Raw genomic sequence first — 13,864 nt, forward strand, 5'->3', positions numbered from 1 at the left:
GTGTCTCCCCGACCCTGCCCGCAGACAAGGGACGAGGAAAGAGAAGCTGCTCCTTAGGGACCACACACTGGAAGGGTCAAGAGTGTGGTGAGCTGCTGAAAGGAACAAGACCACAGACCAATGAACTACAAGGCCAGCGCGGCCAGTGGCAGGGGAATCCAAGTTGATGCCAGGACAGGAGACAGAGGTGGGCCTCTCAAATTCAAAGTGAGGCCATTATTCAATAAATCTTCTACTTACTCTCTCAGCCGGGGTTGTTTCTCAGCAGTAGTTGACTCGGTGTGGTGACAATTCTCCAGGAGTGGTCGTAGGTTTCTTCTGAGAAGTAGTGGAAGCAGCTACTCTTCCAGTAGCTGCTACTGGAAGAGTAACAGCTACTTACTGCAGGAGTGAGGGTGGAGGGAGTCCTGGGACCACCATGTCACCCGAAGGCATCTGCAGCGCACTGGGAGGAGTGAGTCTCTGACTCTGTCACTTCTGATGACACCTACAGCTAGGGCCTCGCAGCAATGAACAGGAAGCACTTGCCTAAGAGTGCTTAGGAAAAAAAGGGCATAGAAGGGCCCAAACCCAAACCTTCAGAGCATCAGGCTGGGGGGATAGGACACGGAGTAAGAATGTGGGATAAAGCAGCTCCATTCACTTTATCTGAGATTCTCAGAACCTCTCTTTTGTTTGAAAATAGATTCAGTCGAAGGGAAACTAAACTAACATTTATTGAGCGCCTACTGTGTATGTCCGGCCTTGTGCAAGTTTTCATCGACAATATTCCACTGCATCCTCATGCCAACCCTGTGAGGTAGGTATCGTCCTCATTTCTGTCAGATGAGGAATATGAGGCTCAGAAACGTTAGGTAGTTTGTCAATCACACAACTAGTAATGGGCAGAGCTGGGGCTGAGTCTCAGACTCGAGAAGTCCCTGCTCTCTCTCTGGTGCCGCCTGTTGGGAGGAAGGCGGGAGCAGCAGCAGCAGCTGTCCTTACACTTCCTACCCTGAGAACAAAGACGTCACCTAGAGAAGGAGCCCGTCCCTTCCCAGACCGTGCGGCCTCTCCACCTGGGGAGGGTGCAGTCAGTTGAAGAGGTAAGCCATAAATATAAAAATAAATAGCAGGGACAAGCCCCCCAGCAGTGAGGGTGTGCAGTTTCCGTGCTGCGGAAAGGTCACTGCGCCGTTCACAGCTGCTGCGGGAAGGAGCCATGTGGGGAAAACTGGGACGATGGCTGGAGTGGGTGGGCTAAACAGGCGCCTTCTGGGTTGAACAGATTTGAGAACAAAACGTCTGGAGCAGGCAGCAGCCGTGGACACAACCACCGCCATCCTCCATCTGCTCCTTTTACCGGCGTTTGTGATCCAACAGGGATTCAAAATTGGGAGAACATACAAGTTTGTGCTTTACGTGTCCCAGGACCGTCATGTCACCCGTCCTACTGTCTCCAAGGCCCACGGACACCAGCTCCTGCCAATGAAGAGAGACAGAGATGAGAACCAAAACCGCATAGCCTATCACTCGCTCAGTCCTGTGATTTCAACGTGATAATCCCAAGAACCCTTCCTCCATATTCAGCACCAAGTCCTCAACACTCCTCAATGTCTCGAAGAGCCTCCGTCCTGACCCAGCAGGTTCTCACCTGCAGGAAAGAGCAGGTGGTCCCCATCGTCACGTCCAGAGTCACCTTGCCCAGGAGGAGCTGCACCTTCCCCGACTTGCGGATGAGCAGCTTGCCGACCTGACCCTCTGTCAGGTCGGCCAGGGTACAAGCATTCTCTGCCAGCCTGGCTTCCTGTGAAGACAACGAGGGGATGGACACTGGGTGAGGAGCCGTTCCCTCCATCCTTTAGCTCCCCAGACAGGGCCTTTTCCTGGGGCTGCCTGACACTGGTCAGGAAACAGAACAAAACCCAAACCACAGCAAACATAAATAAACGGACAAAATATCAGCAACTGATAAAGCTGGGTGATGGTATATGAGAGTCTACGTTCTCTGATTTGTACACATTCAAAACATTTCATTGTGAAACACACACATACAACTGGCATTGAAGTACAAAGCCCCAAGGCCCTCGCGGGCAGAAATAACAAATGCACATTATTCTCGCATTTCAGCGTGGGCGGGCGGCACACCTTTGCTTCCCCCTGCAGGTGGCTCTTTCCCCTCCTGGTCCCCTGCATCTTTACAGAACTCAATCGTGAACGTACCCGGTCTTTCTCCTGCTTTATAACCACCACCTGTCCGTCCTCGCTCTGCACCTCCGTCTTGATAGGCTTGACGTCCTGAGTGGGCGGCTGGCCAGGGAGTGAGTCTGGCAGCTGCAGGAAAAGCAGCTCTTCCTCCTGCGTGAGGCTCAGCTCCCTGAGCAGCTCTGCCACAGATACGTCCTTCGGGAGGCCCGGGGTCTTCCTGGCTGCTCTGGAGGAAGCCTTCATCTTGGCCTCCTCTTCCTCATCTCGTGGCTCCTCTTTCACTGCCCGAGATAACAGAATTGGAAGGGCTATCAGTGGCCAGCCCCTATGCCATCTCACTGCACCCATCCCTTCGGCCTGGTGTGCTCCACTGTCACTCAGCCAGGAAGCTGCAAGGAAACTCTGCTTTGAAAGAGGGATCCAGGAGCTGTGTGACTTATTTAAAAAGGAGTATCGCAGGCTGGGCCCACCGACCCCCGTCAGCGTGAACCCGCTGAGCGTGCTCAGGTCCTGTGGAGTGGGAGAGGACCGGCTTGGCAGCAGCGGTTTGGGAAACTCGCTCTTGGGGGACAGCTGGAGAAAAGGAGACAAGATGTTAACTGACACAGAGTACCTTTCACAGCAGGCACGTCCACCTCCATGTCCTCTTCCTTGGGGCCAGCCAGCCAAGTTTTAACATCTGGTTCTTCATTCTCTTCCTTAAAAAGCCAGCCCGAGTGAGCCAGCGGCAGCTGCACAGGCATATTTCGAGTGTCATTCCTCAGCCCAGGGTCATCGATGAACTGCCAAAGAAGAGTCGGGGGTCACATGGCGGGGCCAGCACACACAAATACCTGGGAGTGCAGTCCACCTTAGTCCTTTTCTAATCGAAGATTCCCGCCGCTCACCAGGCTTCCGGGACATCAGACAGCTCTGCTTCCCCTGACTTGGCTCCCCTGAAGCGCTTTTCATCACACAAAGAAGCCCCATTCCCCCAGCCTGCTGGTACCTACATCATCCTTCTCCAGCATACGCAGAATCTGTTTTGTTTCTTCATCTGTCTCCCTCTTCTCCTTTTTGATGTTGATGATGTGAGAGGGCCCCATGTCCGACACATCCACCGTCTTATCCCAGTTCCCTGTGGGAAACCACCCAGTTCACCAGGAGTAAGGAAGGGGCCAACAGCAAGGACCACTAACTGGGAGCAAGCAGGGGAATGCCACCGCCCTTGCCCTTCTCTCGAGCAGTCTGAACTGAAATCCACCAATTCCTTCCTCCCAGAGCCCCGGCAGCTTTGTACCCTTTTTCTTCATCATTTCAGCTGGGCCCTGCTCAAAGATAGAGTGGGACTGGATCACTTCTGGGCGCCCCCGGCCCCGTCCATGGCCCTCTCGCTGTCGGTCTCTATCCCTATCACGCTTCTCCTTCTTGACAGTTACTTCTTCCTTGGGCCTGGAAAAGACACTGGATTAAGGGAAACCACTCACTTCCCCTGCCTCTGAGAACTGATCTTACTCTCCCATACACTCCGCTCCACATGAGCCAACAACTACATCATGAGAGGCAGAACACCCAATCTTAAGTCTAGCACCTTTTTCCCTTCCTTGCTGAAGCAGAGTCCTTTCAGTTTACTGTACTCTACCTTTTTGCTTGAGAGTGTATGTTAGAACTATAACTCAAAAGTTGAATTATAGAGACTGCCCCCAAATGTGGATTTTTGGGTATTAACTGAAAGTAGGAAAGCTGCGTTGCAAAAGAACTTAAGGGAAAACCTGACACATCTTTGCCCAAACTACTGGCTCTCAACTTTGGCTATAAAAGATAATCACTCTGTTTCACTGCAAACAAGTTAAACCACTATTTTAGGGATGGACTCCCAGGCATCCATATTTTTTAAAGCTTACACGCTAGAATCACCTGGGAGCCAGGATTGAAAATCACTACTGAAAACAATTAAATCTACAAATTTAAATTTCTGAGCCCCATACTTAGTTATTTCCCCAAAGGCCCAAATTCAGAGCAAGTAAATAAGGGGCAAGTATTCAGAAGGCCTTGCTACTTACTCTTCCTTGACCTTCCGACTGATGATATTTGGGGTGAAGGTTTTCTGAAAGTAAAATACAGGAGTCACTGAGTTGGTAAATTCTGATCCCAAAGTACAGGGGAAAATAAAAACTTCCAAAGGGGCAACTTCTGTGGACAAAGACCAACATGGCTCTCTTCTGCACATTCCACACTGTTGTCAAAGACTTACAGAAAGGGACATGTGTTTGAAAAGGAGGAATGTCACGTCATGGTGACAGTGGAGTTACACATAGAAGAAAAGGGGCATCAAAAAACATGTAAATAGCAGCCTCAGCTTCTGCCCCCTGAAAGGAGAGCCCTCAGGACTTCTAATAGCAAAGCAATTTACCTAACCTCACCCCCTTGTCTTCAAACTGCTATAGAGACCAGACAGTATCATAGGGAAAGAGCTCTAGCAGCAAGGCTCAAGTAGGGAAGACAGACCTGCCAGCACTCACAAACAGAGGATCGGGTTAGACTGCCACCAGAATTTCCAAAGGTAAACTTTGGTCTTCAAAAACTGGCTGCTTTTATGCTGTCATCCTCCCCATCTTCTTTAAGGGCTACCCTTTACATCTACAGTCATAAACATAATAGGAAAGGACTCAGAGCCTCTGATACCATGTCTAAGAATCATAATACTTTGGATCAGAAGTTTGCACACTGAGATCCAGGTCAAATTCAGAACTCTCTTAAATTGAAGGCAAAGTTTATGTCTGCGTGGCTTTCATGGGTTTGTTAAAGGTATCCAAGACACACACAAAAACGAAATAAACACTGCTCAAGTTGCTTCTGAGCTAATTAGGATTCTCTGCTCTTCAGTCATCTCTGAGAGCCATGTCAATATTTCGTACCCAGTATCTTGATTTCAAGGTAGGGCTCCCCAGAAATTGTAGGCGTAAGTCTGAGGACAAGATTCGTGAGGCCCAACACCACGCTAGGCCCTACAGGAACATCAGTCAAACCCCCAGGTGCCTGGAATTCAGGGTAGTTGGGTTTCTTTAGAAAGGTGCTGTCGGGTACCTTCTTGACTCCCCCGAGGGTGAGATCCCTGGAGCGGATGGAGGGAAGACGGCCCGGGGTGAGGGAAGGCGCCGGCCTCCGCCCGATAAGCCCCCGCGCCCCAGAAAGGAGGGGTCGGGGCCCTCCTGGAGCACTCGGCTCGCCCGCGGCGTCTCCTTCTGACATGGTGCCTGGGAGAAAAGGAGGAAAGGGGTAACGAAGTCACTCGAGGGGGAGGACACGCGGACCCTGGGCGGAACCCCACCCACGTGGCCTCCCGCCCCCCCCCGTCGCCTCCCGCCCCGCCCCCCCCGTCAGGGCGTCCCTCCCGCAGCGTCTCAGCTCCTCCCCCTCCCACGTGGCGAGACTCCCCGGACCACCGCGGCCAGAGCCCTTGGCTCGCCGTCTCCCCAGGCTCCCGACCAGGCACGAGGCAACGACGCACCTCAGCGCACCCAGGCTGCAGCTCCGCACCACGCACGTCCCGACTTCACCTCCGAGGCGACCGGCGGTCGGCCCCGGGCCTCGGCGCCGGGCGGAAGTCTGCGTGGCACGGCGCGGGCACCGCCATCTTGTCGCGGGGCGGAAGTGAGGTCGGTGGGCGGGGCCGAGCCACAGTATTTATCCGGCGGCGCCTGGCTCCCCTCCGCCTTCTCTTCCCGGTTCTTCCCGGAGTCGGGAAAAGCTGGGTTGAGAGGGCGAAAAAGGAAGCGGGGAATGGTCTAGGTCGCGCCACGCTGCGGCGCTCGGGGGGTCTTGGCCGGCGGCGTGAGGTGGGGGCGCCAGCTCAGGGGCTGGGGGCCGGGTGGCCGCTTGGACGCAACGTGGGAGTTCGCCGCTGCGGAGCTTTGGGGTCGAAGCTTGGGTTGGGGCGGGGGACGCGGGGGAGAGAGCGAGACCCCGACTCAGAGTCAGGGAGCTCTGGGCTGGGCCGGGCCGAGCCTCGACTGCCAGCTCGCTGGTGACCTTGGAGTGGTCACTGCACCTCCGGGCTGCATCCTCGCCCTTGTTCGGGGGTCCTTTCCCCGGACTCCTGGTGGGATCCTGGGGTTGGGCTGTGGGCATAGCGCTGGAGCAGCTGCAGCGGATGAATCGGGTGCGTAATGGCACCTGCCCTGGACTCGTGACTGTGGGCCCTTGTATGCACTCTTGTTCCCACCCTGGAACCTGAAAAACGAAGTTTGTTCTGTTGGTTCTGAGGGACAGATTTAAAGAACTTTTATCGTGACTCCGACATTTGTAATTTAACATAAAAAAATGTCCTTTACTGTCGTTCCCTCCACCCCCAAACCATGTAAAAACCATGTAACTTTACAGATAGCTTGAGGGAAGGAAAACATTTGCTGGAATTTCACATAGACTAACTATTAAAACTTCTGTAATATATTACAATCCACCTCACAGAGATTTCACATTGTACCACAGTTTTGAATCCTCCCTTTTCAAATAACGTTGCTTCGTTGATGCATCAAACGACTGCGTAATTCTTGGGTGGCTATGCCACCATTTGTCTGTGTTCCTGTTTGGACACTTAAATTGTTTCTTTTCCCTATTGTAAATACCACTGTAGTGAACATCTGGTGCCTTTAAAGTTTTTTCTTCTTCTGGATTATATTCCTAGAACAAATTTCCAGACTTCTGATAACTGGCCAAAAGAAGACGTACTTTATTTTTTTAAATAAAGTTTTTTTATTTTGAGATAATAGTAGATAACACGTGCAGTTGTAAGAAATAATGCGGAGATCCCAAGTACCTTTTACTCAGGTTCCCCAATAGTATCATATTGTAAAACTATAGTACACTATCACAACCAGAATATCTACATTGATAGGAAAAATACAAGACATTTCCATTACGGCAAGGATCCTCTAGTGCCCTTTTACAGCCACACTTCCCTCCCTCCCACATATCCCTGGCAGCTGCTAATCTGTTCTCTATCTTATACTTTTGTTATTTCCAGAGTGGAAATCATTCAAAGATGGAATAATACAGTATGTGACTTCTTGGGATTGCTTTGTTCACTCAGCATAATTCCCTGGAGATTATCCAAGTTGTTGCATGTATCATGCACGTATAACGAGTTCATTCCTTTTTATTGCTGAATATCCATGGTTTGTTTAACTGTTCATCCTTTGAAGAACATCTGGGTTGTTTTCAGTTTGGGGCTATCACAAATAAAGCTGCTATGAACACACATGTACAGGTTTTTGTGCAAGTTTTTCTTTCTCTGGGATAAATACCCACAAGTGTGATTGTTGAGTTGAATGATAGTTGTATGCTTAATTTTATCAGAAGCTGCCAAACTGTTTCCACAGTGGCTTGTACCATTCTGAACATGCACATTTTATGGTCGTTCATCCATTTTGCTGAATTGCTTTCAAAGGGTTGTGTTGATATGCATCACCAGTAAGAAAACGTATACATAAATGTATGTCATATATAAGAATATATATAACATTTTGCCACATTGTTTTGAGTATTGGCTCTTAAAATTTAACAATTTAAATTGTTGTCAATTTAATAATATATTAATATTGTGTTGGTTTCTAAACCAGACTTTTTTCAACTTCTTTTCTCCATATTGGTTTTATATAACTAAACCTAAACAAAGGAAAACTCTTCCTGTCCCTTACAGAGCTACGCATAGCAGCTCTTAGCTTCTGACTGGGGCACTAGATAAAACTGCTTTGATTTCATTCTCTGGGCTTTGAGGTCCAGCAGCTTTCTAGCAGCTCCTAGGTTTTTGTTTTATTTTGTTTTTTACAAAGATACTTATTCATTGTAGAAAATTTGGAAATTTTTAAAAAGCATCCATATAGAGAGAGAGAGAAAGAGAGAGAGAGACACATATACATAATGGAATACTACTCATCCATAAAAAAGAATGAAAATTTGCCATTTGTAGCAACATAGACGGACTTGGAGGGCATTATTGCTAAGTGAAATAAGTAAGATGGAGAAAGATAAATACCGTATGATATCACTTATATGTGGAATCTAAAAAACACAACAAACTAGTGAATGTAACAAAAAAGAAGAAGATTCACATATATAGAGAACAAACTAGTGGTTACCAGTGGGAAGAGGGAAGTGGGGAATGGTCAATCTGGGAGTAGGGGTACAACAGTAGGTACAAACTATTAGGTGTAAAATAAGCCACAAGGATATCTTGTACAACAATGGGAATACAGCCAATATTTTATAATAACTGTAAATGGAGTATAATAACTATAAATGAAGTATAACAACTCAACATCAAAAAAAGCAAACAACCCAATTAAAAAATGGACAGAAGAACTGAAGAGACATTTTTCCAAAGAAGAAGTGCAGATGGCCAACAGGCACATGAAAAGATGCTAAAAACTACTAATTATGAAAGATGCAAATCAAAACCACAATGAGATATCACCTCACATCTGTCAGAATGGCTATTATCAAAGTCTACAAATAACAAATGTTGGCGAGGATGTGGAGAAAAGGGAACATTTGTACACTGTTCTTGGGAAAGTAAATTGTCGCAGCCACTGTGGAAAACAGTATGGAGGTTTCTTAAAAAACTAAAAATAGAACTACCAGATGACCCAGCAATTCCACTCCTGGGTATATATCTGAAAAAAAAACCCTACTAATTGAAAAGATAGGTGCACCCCAATGTTCATAGCAGCATTATTTACAATTGCCAAGGCAAGGAAACAAACTAAGTGTCCATCAAGAGATGAATGGATAAAAAAGATGTGGTATATATACACAATGGAATACTACTCAGCTATAAAGAAGAACGAAAATTTGCCATTTGCAGCAACATGGGTGGACTTGGAGGGCATTGTGCTAAGTGAAGTAAGTCAGACGGAGAAAGACAAATACTGTGTGGTATCACTTATATGTAGAATCTAAAAAATACAACAAGCTAGTGAATATAACAAAAAAAGGAGCAGATTCACATATATAAAGAACAAACTAGTGGTTACCAGTGGGGGTGGGGGAGGGGCAATATAGGGGTGTGGCAGTGGGAGGTACAAACTATTGGGTGTAAAATAGGCTCAAGGATGTATTGTACAGCACGGGGAACGTAGCCAATATTTTGTAATAATTGTAAATGGAAAGTAACCTTTAAAAATTATATCAAAGTTAAAAATGGAAACATTTTATATATGGTTCTATAATCTGCTTTTTTCTCTTAATATACTATAAACATTTCTGAGTTATTAAATATTCTAAATTATGGTTTTAAAAATTTATTTATTTTTGGCTGTGTTGGGTCTTTGTTGCTGGGCACAGGCTTTCTCTAATTGCAACTGGAGGCTACTCTTTGTTGAGGCACGCAGGCTTCTCATTGCGGTGTCTTCTTTTGTTGCGGAGCACGGGCTCTAGGCACGCAGGCTTCAGTAGTTGTGGCTCCCAGGCTCTAGAGCGCAGGCTCAGTAGTTGTGGTGCACAGGCTTAGTTGTTCCACGGCATGTGGGATCTTACTGGACCAAGGCTCGAACCCATGTCCCCTGCATTGGCAGGCGGATTCTTAACCACTGTGCCACCAGGGAAACCCTAAATTATGGTTTTTAATGGCTAAATATTATTCCAAATTGTTGTCTTACATCATACTTTACTTAACCAGTTTCCTTACTGCAGTGCTTCTTGGATTTCCGCAGCACTTTTCAGGCCGAAAGGACAAGAGGAAAGAATACTTAAGCCTTCTACCTTTTACATTTTGGGGTTTACTTCCTAACAACAATTATTATCATTTCCCATTAAGAGTACTCTCCAGGGCTTCCCTGGTGGCGCAGTGGTTGAGAGTCCGCCTGCCGATGCAGGGGACACAGGTTCGTGCCGCGGTCCGGGAAGATCTCACATGCCGCGGAGCGGCTGGGCCCGTGAGCCATGGTCGCTGAGCCTGCGCGTCTGGAGCCTGGGCTCCACAACGGGAGAGGCCACAACAGTGAGAGGCCCGCGTACCGCAAAAAAAAAAAAAAGACTTCGCCTTCAAATGTCGGGGCTGCAGTTCAATTCCTGGTCGGGGAGGTAAGAATCCACATGCCTTGCGGTCAAAAAACCAAAACATAAAACAGAAGCAATGTTGTAAGAAATTCAATAAAGACTTTAAAAATGGTCCACATCCAAAAAAAAAAAAAAAATCTTGAAAAAAAAAAAAAGAAAAATAAGGGTGGATTGTTTCCAGGTGGATTGTAACTGTAATTTAACTTTGGTACCATTGATGTAAAAGCCATCTTTTCCTTGCATTTTCCTCTGTCTTCTCTATAGGTTCTTTCCTATGCAACTCTCTAAATAGATAAGTGTGGAGGGAAGCCTTTCCAGCCTGGCAGGAGTTCACGTATTCAATATGTGTTGTCCCAGGTATCTTGCCATGCTGTGCCCAGGGGTATTCCATAGTTCCTACGCTATGCTGGTCCACTTCAGGTATAGTTTAGTGACTATTCCAGTACCTTCATTCTATCTGATTAGTCCTTCCCCTTCTCATTTCACTTGTGATTCTTTCTTCATTGTTCTTGATCTTCCCTTGAAATTTCTTCTGCCCCTCCAACGTTTCATTAGTGTCTCTTCTAATAGCTTTTCAGAGTCCTTAAATATAATTCGGTATTTTTCCACGTCTTAAAGTTGTTACATATTTAAGTTTAAAAAAGCTAAAAAAACCATATTATATTCTTTAGTTGAATGAATGCTCAGGAATGTGTCCAGATTTTAGAATTAATGTTCTTTAGTAAATTTGAAATAGGTGACTGGTGAGGGTTGTAGGAGGTCTAAACATAATTTTGAACAGGTAAAGAAAATAAGCACTGAGAAACCCACACAGTTCTCATAAACAGTCACTGCCCTCTCCTGTCATTGTCAACACTTGTAAATGAACAAGGTGGTTTTTATGGGCTGTCTGGATGTGTCTGCATTCATTGGCCCGTGAGATCTCCACACGTAGTTCAACCATGGGGAAACAGACGTAAACATTTTGAGTCTAAAAAGTGCATGAGCAATGTTAAGACTGTAGATTTTTTTCACTTACAGACTCATTCTCTGTTACCTCAGACTCTATATTTGCTCGGTGCCCTTCTACCACGAAGAACCCAGCCTTTGTACTCAGACGTGATTTGACTCTAGCTTGACTCCTTATGGATCGAGTCTCATTTCCCACTATCCGGCTTTGAAAATGGGGTTGATAGATCCACCCCTCGAGGTCGTTGTGAGAATCGCATGCCTAGCACTGTGTCTTGGTGCTTAATAGATGCTTTTGTTATCATTGTAATCATAGCTTAGATGTAATATTTAACATGGAAACTTCCAAGCATGCACAAAAGTGGAGACCATAGCTTATTGAATCTCAAAGTGCCTGGCTTCAATAATTATCCACCCATGCTGATCTTTCATATACACACCCCATGTCCCCCCGAGATTATCTTGAAACAAATCACAGATATGATGTTATTCATCCATAAATATTAGAATGTGTATCGCTGAAGGATATTCTCTTAAAAGAACTTAAAAGAACTAAAACATTATCAGAACTAATAATTCCTAAATATTATCAAAGATCCAGTTAGTATTCAAATTTTAACTGCTGTGAAATCAGTATCCAAATAAGGTCCCTTTATATTTATTATACCTCTTAATATTTTACTGGAAAAAATAATTAAAGCGTGGGAAGAGATTTTGCTGCAAGAATGTCCCTTGCAGTGTTGTTTAGAATGGAGAAAAAGTAAACTAAATTAATCAGAGGAGATGGGAATTGGCTCCAAAGAAATAGAACATATTTAAATTTAAAACAATACTGTAGGGAATTCCCTGGTGGTCCAGTGGTTAGGACTTGGTGCTTTCACTACCGTAGGCCCAGATTCAACCCCTGGTCAGGGAACTAAGAGCGGTGTGGCCAAAAAACAAAAACACAACTGTAGAAAGACTATGTAATGAACAGAAAAAGTATTGGTAAGTGAAAGAAGCAGGTTATAAAACAGTATTTATACTTTCTATTTTTGCTAATAAAGTACATATCATATACATCTATTTCTGAATGGTGAAGAAACCAGCAATTTTAATTCTCTCAAATTTTAGAATTAATTCTTCTCGTCTTTCTACAATGATCATGTATGGCTTGTGTAATAAAAAGTTATTTAGGGTTTCCCTGGTGGCGCAGTGGTTGAGAGTCCACCTGCCGATGCAGGGGACACGGGTTCGTGCCCCGGTCCGGGAAGATCCCACATGCCGCGGAGCGGCTGGGCCCGTGAGCCGTGGCCGCTGAGCCTGCGCGTCCGGAGCCTGTGCTCCGCAACGGGAGAGGCCACAACAGTGAGAGGCCTGCGTACCGCAAAAATAAAAAAGTTATTTAAAAAAAAAATGCAGCCAAAGTGCATCTTGGCAGTTGTTTGGTTTCATCCGGAGTTAGTTATATTTGGTTCATCATGCTTTCTTCTTACCACGTGTTTTCTCACGTGATCTGCAGAGAAGTCCTCTGAGGCAAGAGGAGGCAGGAGCTCTGAGAGGGTTTGCGTCTTCACTTGACACTAGCGCCCAGCTCCACGAAAGTGCATTCAGATAGCGACCGTCCTCTGCTTGGGACACGTGATCTCATGCGGTCTGTGTGCCATCCTGTGAAGGTGGGAGGTGGGGGTGTGCTGAGACTAGTCTTCCCTTACAGATGGGGAAACTGAGTTGCTGTCCTCAGGTGGGCTGTAGGGCCAGGTGTCGGTCCAGATGTCTGATGATGGCCATGACCATGAGATGACACGGTGCATCTCTTTGGAGTTTCAACTTCTCAGTGTAGGTGTGTGAGGAGCGGGACCTACTCATGTTTGGCCAAGGGAGGGCTTAACCCTGCCTCGGTGTAACACCCCACACCGCATTGTGAGGTTCAGGATCTGACCAAACTTGCCCGGGTTCTCCATGCCCATTTAGGGTAGGATTGGCTTCTGCTGTCTTTGCTTTCTGTGAACTGCTCACTTTCTGTCCACTGTCACCTCCTCTAACCTTTGCTGCCGATATCTGCAGCCTCTGAGTCCCTCTCAGGGAGTGTCCCTACACTCAGCTCAGGCCTCCTACGGCTCTCTGAGGCCCTCACCCAGGGCCTGCCTGCTGTGTCTGCTGTGTCTGCACCAAGACCTCCCCACCTTCCACCACGCTGCTGCTTCCACCTTCTCCTCTTGCCTGCGCTCCCCCTGCTCTCTGGAGCTGGTCTTCACTCCTTTTGTACATCCACATCTGTACCCTCAATTTAGCTGTATACGCCTTGTTCTCTAATTGGGTCTCTAAATGCCCATCTTTTCTCCCCTAAAAGGCAGTGGGCTCTTTGCAGGCAGGCACGGTCAATAATGATGGTGATGATAACAGCTCTGATGTGTGACTGGGCACATCTGGTGGATCAGCCAGAGCTTTGAGATTTAGGATGTGATTTCTCATTCAGTGATGACAACAAACCTGTGTTATTATCCCACTGGACAGATGGAGAAACTGAAGCTCTGAGAGGTTGAGTAACTTGTCCAAGGTCACCCAGCTAGAAAGTGACAGAGCAAGAATTTTGACCGTATCTGTCTGACTGCAAAGCCTGTGCTTTTCCACACCGTACATACTCTTTGTCACTGTTGTTTGCTTGACTCAGATTTCCTTGAGTGTTATTCATGGTGGCATGCTCAGGGTC

General features: G+C 46.8%; 1 protein-coding gene across 1 annotated transcript; it reads right to left on the reverse strand.

Moving 5' to 3' along the window:
* Positions 1-695: 695 nt before the first annotated feature.
* On the reverse strand, positions 696-5,821 carry POLR3D (RNA polymerase III subunit D). Its single transcript, XM_029203874.1, has 9 exons — positions 5,678-5,821; positions 5,254-5,423; positions 4,230-4,273; positions 3,467-3,618; positions 3,180-3,304; positions 2,801-2,969; positions 2,203-2,468; positions 1,634-1,786; positions 696-1,461 (listed from the first exon to the last, which is right to left on the reverse strand). Exons 2-9 carry the CDS (start codon positions 5,416-5,418, stop codon positions 1,339-1,341), a joined length of 1,197 nt encoding a protein of 398 aa, XP_029059707.1. The 5' UTR covers positions 5,419-5,423; positions 5,678-5,821; the 3' UTR covers positions 696-1,338.
* Positions 5,822-13,864: the final 8,043 nt, after the last annotated feature.

Source organism: Monodon monoceros, unplaced genomic scaffold (assembly GCF_005190385.1).
Source record: "Monodon monoceros isolate NGI ecotype Baffin Bay Population unplaced genomic scaffold, NGI_Narwhal_1 Super_Scaffold_5, whole genome shotgun sequence".
Taxonomy (NCBI): domain Eukaryota; kingdom Metazoa; phylum Chordata; class Mammalia; order Artiodactyla; family Monodontidae; genus Monodon; species Monodon monoceros.